Consider the following 22816-nt stretch of genomic DNA (forward strand, 5'->3'; position numbering starts at 1 on the left):
ATGAATAACGCCCTCACACTTTATCAATGTGAGATTCTAACTATAAGTGAAAGAGAAGGTACGCATGTTTTGGAAGTTAACTTTTTTAAACTGGAAAATGTATTTCCAAAAATACGTACATAAAGTTTACACTTTCTCGCCCTTCCTCCCACTATGGTTTTGGAGACTGGGACTGAGTCAGTCTTGAAAAAGTGATATTTGAACGAGATGCTTATATACAGTTAAATAACAGGTTGAACAACCGGTCAATTTTTATATATTTTTATTTAAAAAAGGACGATATTTGAAGCTAGTGCTCTTGAACAGATCTTACAGTTTACGATAAAGGTGCATGCGCAGGATTCAAGGAATTTGTGCGCGTGATATTAGGAATATTGAGCATGAAAATTCTGAGCAGTTACATTTATTACATAAAAATTACATCTTTTGAAGCTCTACTCAAATAAGTGGTTGAGTCTAACAACGTAAAATGCATATTTTTCTTCATGTTTATTGGTCTTAAGATTTTGGCCAGCAGTGTATATAAATCCTTGTACCAAACGACGAAATTTGTGTTTATATACAGTACCAGTATAGAGGGCGCATTAACGTAGGTGGAGAATATCACAAGATAAATATCGCCAAGGGTATGCGTGTGGTATAAACAACTGGAACAAGATATAAAGAACTAGAACAGTAGTTAGATTGGCAAAGGCGAAAATTATAGAGATCGAGTAAGAACTATAAATATAAGAGGAGATAAATGTTATTGGGAATACGTTTTTAATTTAGGAAAATGTTAACATTACTACCCTAATTTTAACCATTGAATTTTACGCATAGCCTGTAAATAAATGCCTAATACTAAGTACCAGTAGTCTATTATCAACACTGAGCCTAATGTTTAAGAACCAATTATATTTTTATTGCTAGTTCGTCTTCACATGACACTAAAAAAAACTATCTTTAATTATATAAAACTTACTTTTATTAGAGGTGACAACTCTATGATGTATATATATAGGTAATGTTAACAGTGCAATATATTCTGCCTGATTTTTATAATACTTAAGCCTACCCGTAAATTTTATCTGTAAGCTGAATTTAAATTAATGGATTTAACTTCAAGTAAATTAATCATTGAAACAAGTAGAGACAAACTAGTTTTTTAAATTGTATTTATTTAATGAAAACTGCATTTTAACTTGTTTTACGATTTATCATTAAGTTGAAATCTACCTGAGCGTAAAATACCGTTACACATACTAAGCTTATTTTAACGTTGCAATTTGGAATAAAATTTACTCCAATAAACTCCAAGTTAAAACTTTTACCTCTTACTTGTATTAACCGGCCTTACCATATCTAGTTATCTTATTTAACCTAAATTACTACAAATAATTAACATTAAAAGAATTCAGAACAGAACTCCATAAGAGTTTAACTTTTCAACGTCCTTTCTTTTATGTAGCACCCATTAAATTATAGAGAAACAGTGGACTGGTACAATCACTCTGCTAACTATTTGATCATATACTGCCCAGTGTGTCTGGCATTTCCATGGAAACAATTTATCTGTTGCACAAGTAAAACTGTCAGTTTCTACTGTAAGGCTATTCCTAAAATTTAAATGCTTAACCAAAGTTAGAGTCAACATTTTCATCATGTAAGTGTTACTATCCACACATAATTAACATGCACCTAATTGCCATAACAAAGTTGATATCAGTTGGCCAGAGTGATGGCTTCATTTCGAGTAAATGGTACGTCAGAAGATCTACCAGGATAAAGGTAACTCTGGTATTAACCAGGAACTTGACCTTGCATCCATTTATTTTTGGCACACACCAAGTATCATTTAATCTTGATTATGCTGGTGTTATCAACAAACATTGCTTACTGTACATCTTCAGGTTGGTGGCTAGACATGGTTTGGACTCTTATAAAAGTTTTCTGGAGTGGAAGAAGTAACAGTCATAGTATGCCTACAATTCTCAAGCACCCACTAGATAGCCATACTGGGTGTTTTTGCTTACCTTGTTACTGAGAAAAAAAAAGTAGTTTACACTGTATAGTGTCCTACAGACCCACAACTAAAATAGATATCTGAATCGAGGCACCAACAGCAATTGCTGTGACCCAACCTTAATGCAAGGTGCTGAGAAACTTTGCCCACTCAATTAACCCAGTGATTGTGTTGTTTTACCGGGATTTGTCTGCAAGTATAACATTTTGGAAGACCACAATTTTTGCAAAATGAGCATTTCAAAAATTAGTGGCAAAGGTACAATCACAGCAGTTGCTACAGGCTTCTTCTCCTGAAACTCATTCAAGAATACCTGATTTGGCACAGATATTGCATCCATTAGTGTAGATGCCTTTAAATAAAGGTGATACCATATTGTTTAAATTGGGAGTTCCTCCAAAAACATCAGGATATCATCATTTCTAGATATATTGGGTCTACCACCAGATGGCTATAAGAACCTGTATAAAAGCATGCAAAGCTGTCAAGCTACAATATATCTAATGTAAAAGATCACATCATTTGAGACTGTGATACTCTTATACACCAATCTATGTTTAATATCCTATGCAAGTGTTATGATGAAAAAAGTCATACCACAGAAACACTGTTCATTCACAAACTGAGGCCAAAAGTGAGTTAATAGAAGTTCAGGAAAACCCAGGCTGCTTTCACATAAGCTCTAATAGCTTATAATAGCTACTTCCTGGTAGCTGGCATTAAGCAACTTGAATGATCCAATAGGGTGATCTTTAAGGAACACAAAATAATTCATTTAAAACCTAAATATTACCTAAAATATACGTATCTGAGTTATCAGATTATTTTACCATCATTTACTATAAAGATTAGGATAAGCTATGGACATGTTCACTCAAATTTTCCCCTTTAATGATGATTTTAGTCTTTTTTTTTTTCAGCCAGGACTGAAAGATATAATGTTGTGCAACTAAAATAAAGGTCTATTGATAAAAAAATATTTAATTAAAAACAAAACCCAACTAATAAAGAGATATCTGCACTACCCATCCATAATATAGAAGTGACAGGTTAGTGGGAAGGTAATTAGTCAACACCATCCATTGCCAACACTTAGGCTGCTCTTTTAACAACGAAAAATTGGATTGACTGTCACAATACAATGCCTCCTTGGCTGAAAGGGTGGATATGTTCAGTTAGAGGATTTGAACACGATTACTTTCACAGTAAGCACATCTGCTAGAGCTACTAAGAGGAAAGCATGCAGTTTCAAAATCATTGCTAATATCCTGATTGCACACAGCAGGATGGTTAGTTAGTTTGTTTGAAATTTCACATAAAGCTACACGAGGGCTATCTGTCATCACTACCCACTGCCAATTCTTGGGCTATTCTTTTACCAATGAATAGCAAGATTGACCAAAACATTATAACACCCCCACAGTTGACAGGGCAAGCATGTTTGATGTGACGAGGATTTGAACCTGCCACCCTCAAATTATGAGTTGAGTGTCCTAACCACCTGGTTATGCTGGGCCAGAACAGTTAGAACACAAATATTAACAAAGAAGAAATTAGAAAGAAAGCAAAAGCTTTAAAATCCTAATCATTTAGCTTGTCATAAGACAGTAGTTATTTAGTCTGTTATAAATTTTTTAAATACATTTTTTATCTAGTCCCTTAGGGATTTTCAAGAATTAGAAGAATGTACAGAGTGTTCGGAAAGTCATTGTGCAGTTTTGTCTGTTAATAAATATAAGTGCACAGTGACTTTCCGAACACCCTGTATAATAACAGTACTTCATTCATAGTATATTAACAATTGGTGATAATGCATTTTGCTCAATCCAGAGCTCTTCAGGCCTGCTAGAATACAATAGTATTCTATTTGATTTATTGAAAATACTTTGATAAATTGTTAATTTTCTTTTTTAAATAACTTGTGGCTTATAGCTTTATAGGCTATTCACTGTATTGAACTTGTAAATAAACAATCACAACATCTCGATAACATAATGTTTAAGGTCAAGTTGGTCCATTTTGGTTATCCTATCCTCTACACCAAACTAAAACTATTAAATAAATAAAGTTTAAAGTTAGTTCTTATCATTCATATATCTATGAAACTTTATTTTAAACTCACTCAAATTTACTGCCTCCATAACATCAGAAGGCAACCCATTTCATAGGCCAACCATCCCATTTGAAAATAAAATCATTTTAGCTGAAGACAACTCCCCTACTTGGCCCAAATCTATATTCATGTCCCCTAGTTCTTTAATTTTCACTGTTAAGTATGAAAATGTTGATGCATCAAAATTATCAGTTTTTACACTCTTGAACACTCAATTAGATCCCCTCTAACTATTTTTTTGAAGAAAAACAGTTTTAATGTCACCTCATATGACAACTCTCTCCATCACAGGTACCATTTTAGTAACCCTCTTATGAATCCTTTCCAACAATTCAATGTCTTTCCTAAGGTAAGAAGCCAAAAACTGAATACAATACTCCAAATGTGGCCTAATCAGTGACCTATACAATGAAATTATAACCTCTTTAGACTTGTATTCAGTATTGCTGAAAATATAACCTCAAATCATATTTGTCATATGACTAGCAACAGCATACTGCTTGGATGGCTTAAGAGACTGATCAACCATTACACCAACATCCTTTTCTTTCATAACTCTAACAGTTATTCCCATCCAAATTATACTTACAATTCAAATTATGATAATCCACATTTATATCTTGTATTTTTCATAACTAAAACCCATCTGCCATTTATTTGGTCAATTCACTAAATAATTTATATCCCTCTGTAAAGCAGTAGCATCCTCTTCACAGTTAGTAAAACAAGACCTTGATGCTATCAACAACTTTAAGTAATTTATTGACCATTGACCTTCTATGTTATTATTGTAAATCAGAAAGAATAATGGTCCTGAGATACACTACTTGTAACAATAATCCAGTTTGACCAAACTCCATTTATAACAACCCTCTACTTTCGTGGATCAAGACATTCTTCTATCCAATTAGTTAACTTATCCCCCACACCTACAGAGATAAGTGCAGTATTGACTTCAGACAAGGATAATGCAGTATATTTCTTGTAAGTCAAAAATCAGTTGAAATAATAAAATCCACCTCTAAAAAAGATAACTGTGCTGTCCCTTTAACATTAAAGATTAAATTTAATACCAATATATCTTCAAGTGTCAATAATAAAATACCAGTAGCATATATAATGTTATACAAATAAGTCACTGGAATCAAACATTAAGACAGTCATCTACAATGTTAGTTATTTCTTTATTGAAGACAAAATTATTAGGTCATTAAACAAATGTTACACATAAATGAGGCATTCTGAATCCAAATATATCCACGTTTTAAAATAACACAAATGGAAGAATAATAAAAAAAAAGCCCAACAGTAAAGCATCTGTTATTAAATGAAAACAATTTAAAAAATACCACTTCAATCATATAACATTTACTTGTACATTGTATATAGCATGCTTCTAAAGATAAAACAAGTGTAGATAAAAATTGACTGACATAAAAAGAAAAGGTGAAAGTTAAAAATTAACAATTATATGCTGTTATAAAAAGGATTAAACCTTCTGTAGCAGTACAAGGTCATTAATCCCTTTCATCGAACCATAATCTTGTTTTGTGTACATTGTAATGGACTTTCTCATGTTACAAGCATTTACTAAAGGAATTAACTTACAGTTAACTCAACATGTACATGATTAAAATAAATCAAGTTATTAAAACCAGTGCAGTTTTGACAGTTATAACAAAAGTAAAACTACTCCATATGAAGAAATGTACAAATAAAACACACAAAACATCTCAAACTCATAACAAAATCCACGGTACTGTATACACCAAGACCTTAGCTTATAAATAATTAAAATACTGAGCATTACATTAATTTTAAACAGAAAATAATCAACTAAAATTCACCCTGTAATGAAATTTACACTGTTAGTTTCATTCACCTCAAAATGTAGTTATGGACTTTCCATCCCTGATATGTTTCAATTTAAAAAAAATACACTGACTAGATGGGATGTCAAAAATGTAGTGTAATGTTATGTTGTAATAAAGAAATTACTGTTTTGAACATTATAACAATTTCAGGTATAAAAACCAAAATTAAGGTTTGTAAATGTTTTGGTAAAAACAATGATAAATATCACACAATAATATTGGCTTCAAACCATGTAATAAGCATTACTGGAAGCAATTAATGTTAACACTTTTGAGCCTGAATTGAATGAAATTCAAAATGTAATAGAACAGTTTTTTTTTTGTTGTTTAATGCATCAGTTAATCTAAATACTAATGTTAATTTGATGATGACATTGTTTTCTAATGAGATTTATTACTCATGTACTTTCTTACTTCAGTGAGGTTTACTGCAGCAGTTATGAAAATACATGTAGTTCAGTTTTTTTGCAACTACAAAAAATACAGTATTGGGAGTTGTATTGATACTTTTATTCCACAGTAGGCTTTAATTACAAATATATCATTACCACATTTGAAAAGATGAAGATGTGCAGTTTAGTTTTTTTTTTCAATTTTTGGTTATAGATGGGGCCAATTACCATGCAATTAAATATATATGTACAACAGATCAGAAAAGGGCTTAAAAGTATGGTATCCAAAAAGCCTACTTTATTAAAGAAGCTCCTATAACTTGTCAGTCGATTCTCATCATCAGATAACATTTCATCCAACACTAACCGACATGATCCTTTTCCAGTGATCCTGATGACATTCAGGCATAATGTAAGTAACTACAGATAATCTGTAACAATGTTAACAAACATCATTAATTTCTGTGTAATATAACACATTACTGATGATATTTGCACCATGAAGAAGGTTCCTAACCTATATACACATGCATGCTGTTCTTTTGTTGTTTTTAAATTTTGTGCAAAGCTACACAAGGGCTATCTATGCTAGCTGTCCCTAGTTTAGCAGTGTAAACCTAAAGGGAAGGCAGCTAGTCATCACCACCCACTGCCAACTCTTGTGCTACTCTTTTACCAACGAATAGTGGAATTGACCATCACACTATAACGTCCCCATGGCTGAAAAGGCAAGCATGTTTGGTGTGACAGGGATTCAAATCCGCGACCCTCAGATTACAAGTCGAGTGTCTTAACCACCTGGCTATGCCCGATCATGCTGCTTTTTGTATAGAGGGATACATACTAGATGTTAAACCAAACTTTCTAAATACTGATATAATTGCAAGAGAAAACTGTGTGTAGGAGACTGATTAAAATACAGTAATTATACATTATTATAACAAATTCACACAATCATAAAATTCCCAAGAAAGTTATGATACAACTTTTTAACAAAAAGTCTACAATATACACAGCTGTCTGAATAATTAAATCCATGTGAAATAACTTAAAACAATTATCAGAGACCTAGAGTAAACAATTATACCATGCAAGGAGTACAAATGTAAAAGGAATAGCATACTATCACTGTATACACTTATATGATTTTTTAACTTATGGAAGACACAAATAGACATCCAATAAACATGCACATCTCTTAAGCCAATTTGTTACCTTAATAGTAATGCCTCAAAGAAACCATAAATTTTCCATCTAGTTTATAGTACATCTTTTGTTGTATATATTCAGGTGTTTTTGTTTTTTTTCCAACATTGTATAAAGGTGCTCTGTGTTAAACAGATGTTGAAAGGTCATAAATATGTACTAATCTTTTTACTAAGACAAGGTTTTCTACTCCAATGGCTAAAAAAAACCACTTTTGCCATATATCTGGCCTCCTTGGGGAGAAGTGAGCTCATCTCAAGGATGGCTTATATACTTGTACAAACTGATACGGGTAAGGAGATTTTCCTTATAATTGTTATTTGGAACAATCAGTAATATACATGGTATTCAATTCTGATATAGAGCACTTTTAACATTTTGTATGAATTTATGTGGTAAATAAGAATTCCTTTTGTCTTTGTTCTGTGGGACAAAGTTTCTCAACCAAGCAGCCAGCAAGAGACAATAAAACAAGTGTAAGCCAGTCAACAAGTAAAATATACATCTAGTGTGAATAAAGCTTTGATTTATTTGTTCACATGTGTGTGTTTTTTCTTTTGCAAAATCTCTATTTTTACCATGTAAAGATAAAATGTTAAATTATATGACTGAAAGCAAAGACCAAGACAACATCTGAAGTTGTGACAGAAAATACATACCTAATGTCAGTAAATATATTATGAATATGCAGAAATAACAGTGACACTTTTATTTTTAAATGAATGCTGTATATGAAACCAAAGGATAAAAGGAATTGTCCACAAATTATGAAAAGACTAAAATGAAGTAAAATTTGCTGACTTGAATGCTAGTCTGAGCCAAGTGTTTTTTGTTTAAATAATATCTATGTATTAAAGGTTTAACTTCAAAACTGCAATAATTAGTTTTCTTTAAAAATGTAGAAATGTTTTTGTTTATTTCAGAGTGTAAAAAAATCATACAGAAGGTCTGTTTATACATAGTGTATACAGAAGTTGGTGGAAAACTTAAAATGTGTTAACAATAATAGTTTTACACACAATCAGTATTGAATGCATTATACGCTAAACAATTCTGGAGAAACTGCAACACTTGGAGATGAAAAAAAGAAAAAGAAAAAATGCACATTATATACCCTAAATGTAAATGAGACTTGCCCAAGATTAAGATAGCTAGAATTAAAACCAAGTGTTCACAATCCTAACATTTTTAACTGTAAATACATCTGATGTGAATTACTAAACTACAGATACAGAGAATGCACATAAAAAACTATTCTAGAATTAGTTTAAGATTAGAAGTAAGTGTGTAACACCAAAATGAAGTGTGAAAACTGTTGTAGCTTGGAGACATTGTTATTATGCACCAGGCACAGTTAGAGTGAATACTGAATTTGCAAAAAGCTTTTATCATAAAAATAAAACTACATCTCAAAAAGCAATGCATACTTTAACAATAATTTGAAAAACTGAACAAATGTAGGATTTACTGGAAAAACACTAAACAGAAGAAATTATTGCTGATCATAACTAGTTTGACCAGCTTTCTGAAAATGTGTTAACCTAAATGTAATACTGTATATGTATATATATGCATTTGGCTTTGCAATTATACCAATGTACAAGTTAGGCACCATTTTAAAATGATAATATTATACACTGCAATATGCATACATGTTCAAAACTGATCAATAGGTGGCACTTTTTACACGTATATAGTTAAGATGGTTATGTTGTAACTGTATTCTTACACAACCACCAGAAAAACCTCCAAGAGCTCAAGTATACAAATCATTCAGCCAAATATGGTCAAGAAGATAACATTTTTTGCAGAAAAATAAAAATGTTTGCACTATTTAACTCATACAAGGAAGTAATAGGGAGTGAAACTGCATTTCCAAATGCATATCCTTCAGTTAAGACAGTAATAAACATTTTCTTGGCAATAAACACTTATTCTTAATAAAACATTACTTTCTATTTGAGGGCTATAAACATTCCACTGCTAGCATAATGTCTTTTTTTTTTTACAGTACTTACCAAAACTTGTGAACAAACTTTTGGATTATTTCATTGATCAAAAGTTATACAGTAACTAAAACTTCTCTTCAAATTAAAAATTGGTGCAAACAATTTTAGCTAAAGACGGAAGACAGCCTGTTGAATTTGATATTCAACCTGGAAGCTATAGTTATACTGCACTCGTAGCTGGTCTTCCGATTTGAGTGCAATATCAGGGATAATGAAGTGGAGGAGGTGACTAAAATCACTGTATTTTGGATTAATGATGAATGGAACGCCATCTAGTACAGCATTGTGAGTGATGGAATTACCATACAATGTGCGCTGTCCTTGGACATAAGGCTGCTGTTGACTTACTTGTTGACCATTTGAAAGCACGTTGTACGGTAATGGGTCTACTACCCTAGGGAATCTAGCCGGAGAAACTGGACCACATTTATAACAGATCAACAAGCTGTTTACTTCCCCAGCAAAAGTAAATCCAGGAGGAGGGTTCTTTGACTTACTCAGCACAATAATATCAGTTACTGCTTCCTGTACCAGGTCTTTGCTCACCAACTTATAGCACAGATTTTTCTTTCTTATGGCTTTTTGCTCACTATCATGAGTATATAACAGAGCAGTCCAATCTGGTGGAAGTTCTCTTTCTCCAACTACTGTAATAGATTGAACTACTTCATTAGAACTGTTTTGATCCTTCATGAAACATATGTATCTGGTTATTCGCTTGCCAAAAATTCCATCTTTCCATAAATCAGCATCTGTGTCTTGGTCAAAAGTCTTAGCTACCAACTGAAAACCTGATGGGCATTTGGCAGGATCTTCAACAATGCAGATTCTTGTGACTGGCCGATCATCTGGTAATGCTTTGAGAACACTTTGCAGGTCCATGATTTTCTAATAAAAGAAAGAATATGTTTAATTACACACAAAAACAATACATTACAAAATATATTTCAAAATTTGTAAAAATAGTGCACCTGTAGGAAAATTATGACTAATTTCATTAGAGGTGTGTTGGTTACCAATAAATCACCCATAATTCTAATTAATTGGAATAATTGGCACCATTTATTATGCAAAATGACAGACAGGATATTGGAGTTTATATTTTTATTAGTAAACCACAGAAATTTAAAAATTAACCAATAAGATAAAGTGTGATTTAAGCAACAGTAATAGGTTTGCCCTACAATTCACAAGTTATAAATTATGTACTTATATACAAAGATTATTTCTTTGGAATTGTTTATTGGTCTAATAAAACAAGGTAAACTTGGGTATATACTAACATCCTATAGAGTTCAACAAATGGACTGATCGAGGTAATGTATGGAAGATGAATGTCAAGTAGTTCAAATAGCATTTTTCAGTTTTAAATTACTTTAAGTATTCAGGAGATAAAAGTACCAAATTTTCTTGATGAAAGATTGAGGCATAAATAGCATAGTTGCACAAAGTTACCTAAGAATAACACTTAAATTTAAACATATTTATAAGTCTTACATGTAAATATACATATTTCAGTATAACAGTGGCATGTATGGTTTAAGTTGCTAAAAATTCCCAAAAACTTTATTTTTATTTAATTATCTCAACTATTAAGTATTAAATTAACAATTAAATGTTAAATGGTGTGAATTCTTTGTACTCTCAAAACCATCTTGTCCAGCTGAATCAGAAACTTTTGTTCTAACATTCAGCTAAGATCACAAGAACTTCATAAAGACATCTTACATGTAAAACTGTAAAATGGGTAGGGATATGTAATGCATGATGGATGCAATTTTTGAAATTTACTTTTAATGCTAATATGCTTCTAACAAATTCACAACTACGTACTGTACAACAATTTGTACTATATTTTATAGTTTAAACGAGAATAACATGCATCATATCTGCTTCATGTCTGAACTTACAAAGCATGTTTCAGTCTTCTAATTCAAGAACAACATAATGAAAAATAGTAAAGATGGGTACACATTATCACCAAAACTATTACAATTGTTTGAACTACTATACATTCACATTCTTGTTATACAACTTTACACATAGCACTTTCCTGCACAAAATTTTAGTCACACAATATACACACACACACACACACACGCGTTTTAATTATCACAAGTCTTAACAATTACAACAAAAATACTACATATATCACTAAGACTTATGTTTTGAAGATAACTGTGGGAACAGGAATAAATTACAGTATATAAGTCTTAATTTCTATTTGCTAGTCTCACATTATAAAATAAATGTAAAATAAGTAAGAAAATTAAAAATAAGTTTAGAGAACAAGATATGGGTGCTAAAGCCCACGTCTCACATCTATATCGCCCTTTACTGTGTGGGAAGGTGACTGCTTTCCAATGCAATTTACAGTGGAAAAATATGTAAGAAAAGAGAATTTTACTTCCTATCATTAGTATTCCAGCCCCCATTACAGAACCGGGTGTCCAAAAAAGTTAGGAACCATAGGTGATTTGCAACTTTTTCAAATTTCAGATACATGACAGATTATGGCACTCTCAAAGCATGAGAAGGTGAAGTTAATCCTGCTATTATGACAAACTTGTTACAAGGACAGCACATTGAACACATTCATAAAATTTGTTGAAGTGCCTATGGTTCCAGATTTTTTGGACATCTTGTAGTAAAAGTTGAAATTAATAATTTGACTAGGAATATAGTAAACAAGTTATGTTAGTGTAAAAGTATAAAAAACCCATACATGTTATCTAAACTAGTATAACTCCCAACCTTCACTTATTACGTTTAGTCATAGTCTATTGTAACTGCTAGTATTCATACTCTATATACCCTTTACAAGTCTTTATATTTGTGTGTAATAATGGTGTTCATACACACATGAAAACAGTGCCAAGTTGTTTAGATAATCTTACTAAAAACTTAAAATATTATCAGAAATTTCAATAATAAATTCTTAATTCTTTATATTTGTATGTATTTTTGTATTTTAATAAACATTTAATTTTTGTATCAATATTTCAACATTAACAGAGATGCCAACGATTTCAAATGACTGAGCATAATGATTGTAGACAGAGTCCGTACAGATATCGTACTACCACTGGATACAGTTTTGAGTCATCCATGTCTGTGGATCCATCTGTGGCTAAACTGTAAACACTGTTAGTAAGTATGCTTGAAATCATTTTGTCATCTTCACAACCCAACATTTGTACAATGGCTGTAGTTTTGGTTCTAGCACAGCCATATTTTTTTCACTATATCAGAGTTTGGGAACATTTTTCTGAATAGATGTCCTGCATGATCGGCTACAGCTAGGAGTAAATTATGAGCAATGACGAATTGCGTGAACATCACTTCTGCATTTATGGTTTCATATTCTGAATTCTTACTCATAAATGTCATTATCTGCATCATTTTTGTCTTTCCCTCAGCCTTTTGTTGGTGAGATGTCGATTTTGTACGTCTGGAACAATCGTTTATCCTGCCATGCACCACAGAAAAATTGATGTGACAAACTGTACAAAACGCATGACTGTCACTGACTTTTGATGCAATGACCAGATATTTTGCATTATACTCTTTCTTAAATTTTTGATTCACAGTTTTAGTCCTTTTAGATTTGCCAGAAACAAGAAAATTTGGTAAATGAGGCCTTTTTTTTTTCCATTTTGTGAACGATCTCATTGGTGTTTCTATGTCGCTTAGAAAAGAGAAATACCCATCTATGTGAGCGCTGATGATGTAACTGTGAATTCCCCCACGTACCCAGTATGGAGAAGCACTACACTCAAATTATTTGTAGACGTCGGAGATACAAATATTTTTTATTATTTCAAGCACAAACATGATTATCACAAGTAGCCATTTGGACTATGTCTTCTATTTATTATCAAAATTTATTTGTATCTCACTAGAAATTTTCTTATAACCCCTTTCCAGCCCTGGGGAACAATTTATCATTTTATTGTATAGGCCTATATAACATATAATAACTTGGGAGTTGCAACAAGTCATAATATTTGTCTGTATGAGTGTATAATCGTAATGCATACACCAAAATCGTAATGGTTGGCATCTCTGCATTAATAAGTAAATATCACAGTTTATTAAAAACTTTACAGAAACTGCAAAGTTATAATACTTATGACAGAAGAATTGTATATTACTATTAGGAGAGAGTAGGCCATATACTTATAAGTTGATTGATTGATTGATTTAGTGTTTTATGGCACAAAGCAGCGAGGCTATCTGCACCAGACATATGGTAAAAATGTAAAAACAAAAAAATAAATAAATAAATGTAGTAATAGACATAGATGGAAATGAAGGTAAAACAAAAAAGTATAAAACCAATGTTGACACCTAGTCTACAATGTTAAGATAGAAGGCAGAGTATAAGAAGTTGTAAGGTATTTACTCTAGCAAAAAGGTAATGATCATAACCCGCCAGGAAGACTAACAGGTAAGTTCAAGAACCACCGTCAGTCACCTGAAGTTGATCTTTCCAGTCCTGGTTCCGGGTTATGTGTCATAGCAGCTATTATCAAAATGTAAAAGAATAAAAGTTTTAAAAGACACTCCGCAAAATCGTAATAATGAGTAGCCAAATGTCCAGTAAAAAGATAAAAGTCAAGTACATGGAGTAAAATTTGTAAAAGTAATTGAAGATAAAAGCAAAATGGCAATTAAAACAGAAAATAGCATAAAAACCAATGTTGACATCCAGTCAACAAAGTTGTAAAGAACTACCTGTAGCAGAATGGTAATGATCATAACCCTCCAGGAAGACTAACAGGTAAGTATAAAAACCACCGTCAGTCACCTGAAGTTGGTCTTTCCAGTCCTGGTTCCGGGTTATGAGTCAATATGGCCAGTACTAAAAGTTAAGTAGTAAAAGTGTGAAATGATATGCAGCAAAAGTATAATAACAACTCGCCAGAACGACTAACGAGTAGTTCAAACAGATAGTTCAAACAGTAGCGTTAGTCACCTGAAGTTGGCCTTTCCAGTCCTGGTGTCGAGTTATTTAATGTTCTGACCATTGTCCAATGTCAAATTGAAGGAGAGAGATTAAAACTGTAAAAAAGGAACCACAATTAAAAAGGTGTAATGAATAAATATGCAACACTTAAATGAGATTAAAAAGATTAATGGCCATTAAAAAATTAAAAACATTATCAAGGTGGACAGAGTCACCATCACCAATAACTCTGTCCAATGTTACAGACTGACTCTGGGAAAAAATATGTTTAAAATATTGCCATCATTGAGAATTGTAACGATGGCAAGAAAGTAAAACGTGGCTGATAGTGATTTGAGTGTTACACAAACTACACATTGGTGCATCAGTTCCAGATAAAAGAAAATGATGAGTTAAAAAACTGTGACCAATGCGTAGCCTAGTGAGAACAACTTCCTCCTTCCTAACTTTACGGAAGCTGGATGGCCAAAGTCCAATTTTGGGTTTGATTTGAAAAAGTTTGTTGTCACGTTGCTCACTCCAAGTGGACTGCCAGCTGGCACGGAGCCAAGCCTTGAAGACAACACCATAGTCCATGTACAGAATAGGCATAGGAGTGATGGTGCTGAAGCAGACATATTTAGCTGCCATGTCTGCAAGCTCGTTCCCGCGAATACCAACATGGCCTGGTATCCAGAAAAACTGGATTGAAGTAGCTGCTAATGAGAAATGGGCCAGTCGGTTTCGAATATCAGCGAGAATAGGATATGAGCTAACGTGTAGCGATTCCAAGGCAAGTATAGAACTAAGCGAATCAGTATAAATAGTGCAGTTGGAGTACTGCTCAGCTGCAATATGATCCAGGGCAAGAGATATGGCATACAGTTCAGCAGTGAACACAGAAGCTGTAGAAGGGATTCTGCGCGCAACTACTGACCCATAGCAAACCATAGCAGAGCCCACTGAATTACCTGATTTGGAACCATCTGTATCAATGGGAACTGAATGATTGTTTGAAAGATATTCATTGAATAAAAGACGGTACTTCCAATCTGGAGTATCTGCCTTTTTTAGGTGACTAAAAGAAAGGTCACATTTTGGGGGCTGTAATAAGCCATGGTGGGATGGGCCAACCTGTGGAATCTGCAATATTATCCAAGGACAGACCCTATTCATCCAATTGCGCCTGGATGTGAAGGCCAAACGGAGCAATGACAGATCGCCTGTTCTGAAAAAGTACTGCCCACCGAGGAAGGAAAACACATTTCCAGGTGGGATGCTTTGGTAAGGAATGAAGTTTCAAGTATATTGTAAAGATAGTTGCAAACGGCGAAGGTGTAGAGAAGGTTCATGAGATTCAATGTATATACTTTGAACTGGAGAGGTACGGAAAGCCTCAGTGCAGAGTCAAAGTCCTTGGTGATGAATGGGGTCCAGCATCTTTAAGGCCGAGGGTCTGGCAGAGCCATAGACCATTGATCCATAATTGAGTTTCGATCTAATAAGAGCGCGATATACCTTTAACATTGAACAGCGATCTGCCCCCAACTGGTAGAAGAGAGAACACGGAGGATGTTCAGTGCTCTTGTGCATTTGACCAAGCTGCTTTAAGTGTGGTATAAAGGTCAGTTTACGATAAAAGATAAGCCCCAAGAACTTGGTCTCCGGGACCACTGGCAGCAAAACTTCACCAATATGAAGTTCAGGATCAGGGTGAATACCCTGTCGACGGCAAAAGTGCATGCATACAGTTTTGGAGAGAGAGAAATTAAAGCCATTCACCAGAGTCCACTTCCGTACACAATTGAGGGTGGTTTGTAGTTGCCGCTCAATATATCTCATGTTTGACGACTGACATGAGATGTGAAAGTCGTCGACATACATCCCATTCGCAACAGTGAGAGGGAGTTGTTCAGTGATGGCATTTATCTTTATACTGAAGAGTGTAACACTCAATACACAGCCTTGAGGGACTCCAAGTTCCTGTACAAAAGAACGGGAAAGTGTCGAACCCACACGAACTTGGAATCTCCTGTCCATTAAAAAATTTTTAATAAACATGGGTAGGTGGCCACGTAACCCATATGTACGGAGGTCTCGCAAAACGCCATACCTCCATGTTGTGTCGTAAGCCTTCTCTATGTCAAAGAATATTGATACAAGATGTTGGCGGTTGAGAAAGGCAATTATAGTCAAAGAAACAGTCAGTTCAAAAGGAAAGAGGTGATCGCTCTGCCTGAGTCTTGATGGCCAGGAAGGTGGAGGAGCAAGCAGAAGTGCTAGATACCCGGCAAAAGCTTTCACCTAGAGTGTTAGCGATGTTCCGAAGATCAGTCACCTCCTGACCATCAGAGAGTAAGATCAGGAGGGGGATAGCATTGTAGTTCCCATTAACCTTTCGAATCCTGTTCCAAATGATCTTGGAACTGGTGGTAGAAGATATGCTGGTTGTGAACTTAATCCAAGATTCCTTCTGGCTTTAACGTCTTACCCACCTAGCATGTGCACGGTCCCGTTGGAAAGCAACCCGGCTTGAAAGTGTGGGATATCTACGAAAAGTATCCCAGGCCCGCTTTTGAGCCTTCCGTGCTAAGTGGCAAGCAGGACTCCACCACGGACAAGGATATCGTGTCAAGGTTTTAGGAATACACTGAGCAGCTGCATGTGTAATACAGTCAGTTACCGCTGCTACACAGTCGTCTATTGATGGCTGATTTACGATGGCAGGATCAAGTTCTGCGAGAGCAGTGAAAGTGGACCAGTCTGCCTGATCCAGCTTCCACCGGGGCATGCAGGTAGGGTGGCATCAACCACGGCCAGTCTCTCTCAAAAGGATCGGAAAATGATCACTGCCTAGTGGATTACTGTCAACCCTCCATGAAAAATGGGAAAATAATGAAGGGGAGCAAACTGAGAGATCAATAGCGGTAAAGGACTGACTAGGTGCATGAAAGTAAGTGGAAGAACCAGTATTGAAAAGAGAGATTGTGATCAGAGAGCATCCGCTCTACAGATCGACCCCTCCCATCAATAATAGCACTTCCCCAGAGGGGATGATGTCCATTAAAATCCCCTAGGATTAGAAATGGAGATGGCAATTGTTCAACGAGAGCATCAAGATCTGATTGATCATATGTCTCTCCAGGGGACAGGTACAGAGAACAAACAGTGATGGTATGACGCAAGGAAACAAGGATGGCTACAGCCTCCAAGGGTGTGTTGAGTGACAAAGACAGGGTAGGCACGTGTTGATCAACCAACAGTGCCACCCCTCCATGTACTTGACCATCACACAACCTGTCATTTCTGTGCAGAGAAAATTGCCAAATGGAGACAGTATCAGCAGTTTTGAGAAATGTTTCTTGTAAAGAAAGACTAACAGCAATCAGCGTTTTGATATCATCCAGATTAGAACATAAACCTCGACAGTTCCATTGTATCAAGGTGGCCATTTTTAAGAACGGATAGGTGAAGTGGCTGGAGAACCCTTCGGTTTACGACCACGTCTTTTTTCTTTAGTGTCTTTAGTCGGAGGAGGTCTATCAACCTCCATGGGTCCTGCTCTGGGTCGGGTGGGCAGGTTTTTGTTATTGGAAGGGGAATCCAGTGACTGAGGACGCGAACGAATAATTGTTTTGTCTCTTGTGGTGGGAGAAAAAGATGTATCAGAAGAAATGCCTGTATTTGAAACTGAAGGACGTGGATCTTGAGGTTTGTTGGAAGGTATGGGAGGAACAGAGATGGGTGTGGAAGTCGATTCATCAACCTTTTTAACCACGGAGGTCAAAAGGCTTTTCATTTGTTTGAAAACAATTCTCTTGGAGGCACAGAGAGATCTGTCTGCACTCCCACTGTAGTTGTGGAATGAAGTGCAGCAGCATATGTCCGAGGTGGAGTTGTGGACAGCAATTTCCGAGCCTCAGGATAACTAATGTTATGTATCATTTTCAAACTCTGCACCTCTTTTTCCTCCAACCATTTTGGGCAAGAATGAAAGTAAGAGGGGTGAGAACCATTGCAGTTTATGCAATGTGGGTTCATGTCACAGTCATAGGCATCATGGTCCTTGCCTCCACAACGAGCACATGTCAGGGAACCACAACAAGATGTCTTTGAGTGGCGAATCTCTGACATTGGAAACATCGAAGAGGGTTTGGTATGTATGGCGAACCCTGCAAATGAGATAACCTGCCTTGATGGTGGCAGGTGCACGTGGTGAAGTAAATGTTAAAAGCGAGGGTATTTGTTGGCAGTGTAACTCCATCTTTGCAGTGGAGATGCGCCTCACTGCAGAAACTCCTTGAGTGGAGAGACCAGTGAGAATCTCTGACTCGGGGCGTTCTTCAAATCTCTTTCAACAATAACTCCTCGTGAAGAATTCAAGGTAGCATGGGGTGTAACCTCAATAGGTATATCCCCAATTGCCTTTGAATTCAAGAGGAGTTCACTGTGTTGGGATGTGGATGTTTCAACCAATATGTCACCAGATCGAAGTTTCTTTACTGACTTTGGAGAGCCAGCAAGTCCCTCTAGTCCCTTTTGAATAAAAAAGGGGGACCTTTGCCCTAAAGGTTTTTCCGAAAAAGAATGTAATATAAGAAAATGAGGTGCGTGTGTTACTGATGTTGAAGATTGCTGTTCTGAGTATTCAAGGCGTGGTCGCTACCCATTGACTGTTTTTTTACAATTTTATTTAAATTTTTAGAGGATCCATAGGAAAAAGAAAAATTTTGGTACCCACTGACCCCACCCACCATGGAACCCTACAAGGGGACGCACTACAAAGTCACGCAAGGACAATGCAGCAATGCCAGGGTTTCGTGAGCACTATACCCAAACACCAGCATCAGGCACAATGTCCACAACACCCGTTGAGAACTTCCAACACTGATACTTGGTTGACTCTAGCCCAAGTGGACCAGCCAATTGACCCAAGGGGGACCACCCGAAGGCCGCCCGTCTACAGGAATTCGAGGCCAAAGTGGTGTCTTAGGGTTGGACCCCTCAACCACCAGGATCCTCTCCTCCCCTTCATGGGTCGCCACGCACGGCAAACACGTGGGTGGATGTTTAGATCCCAGAGAAGGTAACCAGATAGAACAGAACCTTCCCTGGGAGGTCCCTTCACCATGTACAGGAATCCACACCGAGGGGATACTTATAAGCTTTTTTCTGTTATCATAATTAATTACTTTGTACACTCACACACAAGTCAAAGGCTGTCGATGTTAATCTAAGTGCAATACAAAAATCAACTTGATACCTTGGGATACAGTGTACATGTACCCTGAATAATTTTACATAGATATTTATTGAAACTTGCTTATAATTATAGGTACAGTTACCACAAGACTGAAACCTTCTAGCTCATAACTAATAGAACTGGAGCCAAGTGAACCTGTAAACTTTGACATTTCAACTATCTCTAAATTATTATATTTGTATGAGACTTATTTCAGAAAAATTTTTTAATTTTAAACAATCAGGACTTTTAACTTATACATACAGTACTATGGAAAATGAAATAGTCACGAGTACTCAGAACAGAATGTAGATTTCAATTATTTTTCTCTTAGGAAACTATTATAATTTCTAACACAATTTAAATACAGAGAAATAGCTCAAAATTAATGGATATATATATGCAGTACTATTATCTGTAAAGAATCAAACAGTGTAATGCCAACAAAAATTATGATTATAATGAAGAGCTTGAATTATCATGATCTTTATTTCTCATTGCAATAATATGAAAAGTGAGATAAATCATTCTAATATACAAGTAAGCTAAACAGAACAATAAAAATATAGAACATTATTACTACTACTTCTGATGTGTTACTGAAGATAACCTAGAAAGGTCAAAACATTGTTCTTCGCTTTATCAGTAAAAGTGTTAATATCTATACCAGCCATTCTGAGATATAGTTTTAAAGATATACATAGTACAAGAACAATATAGAAGAATTCTTGACTTAAGTTAAATTAGAAGATTAATATAATAGAAATGATTGGAACTTCATTGATTTGGAAAATAGTGATAAACTATTTTGAAATGCAAGATAAATTATTACAAGAGGGTATAGTGTGACTACATATGAGAAACGAAGTGCAGTATTTTAGAACTGAAGTCCTAGAAAAGGTAGTCAGTGGTAGACTTGATTAATCAATGTAACTGATTGCCTATTAACAATAACTAGTGCAACAACAAATAATTGAAATTACAATTAAATCAATTTTAATGTCACAAAAATAATCAATGTTTTTAACTAACAGATTAACTATTTCAACTATCAAGCAATTGATATTATGACTAAGTAATTGCAACATTAACATTATAATATTTTATTATTTTTAATTAATTCAAATTTATTGAGCTTTATTAATTAGAATAGAAAATCATGAAAATATTCAATTAATTAAAACTAGGGCTTCCAATTATTACAACTATACAAGTAATTGAAATACTGCCATGACAATTGTTGTAAGAATAATCATTTGTTTCAGTCATCTATTAATATTAATCAATTATTAAGTTCCACTATCTGATCAGTTCTAGTAACGAGTATACAAGTGTTACAACAAGGAGTTTCAAGTGGAGAAAGTTTTAAACAGCAGTTGTTTAGTCAATATATTATAAATAATGGAATCAGGGCATTATTAATCAAAACACTGATGTAATAATTATGGAAAATTTTAATTCCAGAGCTACAATTATGGGAATTTTATGAATTCAAACAGCAAGCAAGATTTATTGAAGGCTTTAAAAGTGGTTTTCTAAATCAAATGATTAATATAAAAACTACCCAATTTCAATGATAAAAATGGTATCCATGGATTTTTCTCATGCCTGATAATAAAATTCAATTCAGGGAAAAAAATTTAAATTCAGGAAGTTTATGTTGAAAAATAGGTTGGAAGACTTACATAACTATAGAGGTTAGGGATTTGGTCAAAAATGAATTAGAAAATCAAAAAGGGATTACAAGAGATATTTGGTTGGTAGTGTTAAAAGTAACAGTATAGTTTCATAAATACATTTATGTCAAAGGTTAACAAAATATTGAAATAAGGATTGTAATTTTAAAGGATACTGAAATTGACCTGAATTATGTAGATATTAAATTCCTTGATAGTGAGTAGAAACATTAAGATATTAAAAGTAAATAAAGCCAGCCATGGTTCTTTAAATGTTTTTAAGAAGGTTAAATATCAGACATGCAAGCCTCTAACATTTGTAGGTCAAAAGACCTTATGATAGAGTTGCTTAAGTTGTGAGTCATCCTGAAGACTCTAGGTATGTTAAGCTTATATTTTTAATGGGAAATATTCTAGACTGATAAAATAAGCTTTACAAAATTATTTAGTGAAATATATCATGCATAAAAGCCAACATAAACAAATTACACAATGGATTTATTGGTTCATCTAAGCCATCCCATCCATAAAACAACTAATTTAACAACTCAAATCTAATGCTTATTATTCAAGTATTTGTCAAATCTTTCCTTAAATGTATTGCTTTCACATATGAAAGAAACCCATTCCAAAGGTCTACTACCCTATTAGAAAGAGATAATTCCTACCCTACTGAAAGTTATGTTTGTATACCCTACCTAGTTTTAACATTCTCACCATCTAGTATGAAAAAAAGGAATATACTGACACTAGAAATTCCCTTACCCTTAAAATATCAATTATATATTCCATTGCTTTTTCGTTTTTTTTAAAGAGAAAACAATATCATAGATCATAACATGTTCTCACCTGGCATCTTTTACATCCAAGACATCATCCTAGTAGCCCTCCTCTGAACCCTTTTCAACAATTTATTGTCCTTTCTAAGGTGAGGAGCCCCAGAATGAATACAATACTCCAAAGTGGCCTAACCAGTAAGTGACCTACACATTGTAATTATAACCTGTTTAGACTTGATATTCAACATTTCTGTAATTACAGAATAAAATCTAGTGAAGTCAGGTTTAATATTCAGCAAAATTTTAAACTTTGTTTAAATGACTTTGCAAAGCATCTTTTATCAAACCTTCAAACACTGATGTAAGACTAACAGGCCTACTTTTATCACTTCCCTTAAAAAGACCACAGACTCAAAGAGATTCCTAATCAATTATATGACTATGGTAGAATCATAACCTACCATCAACAGCTGATAAAACAGATCTATTTCAATATGCCTTGGTACTCAATAGCCTACTTGCTGATAGTCTCACGACACGTGGAATACCTCAGAGGACAATGTTAAGGCATT

At 34.4% G+C, this 22816-nt stretch overlaps 1 protein-coding gene and 1 long non-coding RNA gene across 4 annotated transcripts in view; one reads left to right on the plus strand and one right to left on the minus strand.

The window, feature by feature from the left end:
* The window catches only part of LOC143233918 (uncharacterized), a 24532-nt gene continuing 1716 nt past the window's right edge, over positions 1-22816 (plus strand). The window contains exons 1-2 of the long non-coding RNA XR_013018400.1: positions 1-713; positions 12615-12749. This is a non-coding gene — a long non-coding RNA (uncharacterized LOC143233918). The remainder of the gene's footprint in view (positions 714-12614; positions 12750-22816) is intronic.
* Positions 5287-22816, minus strand: part of LOC143233917 (multivesicular body subunit 12B-like) — a 24404-nt gene continuing 6874 nt past the window's right edge. Inside the window, exons 2-3 of one of the 3 annotated variants that reach the window (XR_013018398.1) lie at positions 9609-10487; positions 5287-6775 (exon numbers count right to left, since the gene is read on the minus strand). Coding sequence is in view for 2 of the 3 variants with exons in the window: in XM_076470807.1 (XP_076326922.1) it covers positions 9708-10481 (774 nt within the window). In the remaining variant the exon portion in view is untranslated. Of the gene's footprint in view, positions 10488-22314; positions 22449-22816 lie in introns of all 3 variants that reach the window. The other 2 variants (XM_076470807.1, XM_076470806.1) reach the window with 2 other exon arrangements.

This window comes from Tachypleus tridentatus, chromosome 12 (genome assembly GCF_004210375.1).
Source record: "Tachypleus tridentatus isolate NWPU-2018 chromosome 12, ASM421037v1, whole genome shotgun sequence".
NCBI classification, from domain to species: domain Eukaryota; kingdom Metazoa; phylum Arthropoda; class Merostomata; order Xiphosura; family Limulidae; genus Tachypleus; species Tachypleus tridentatus.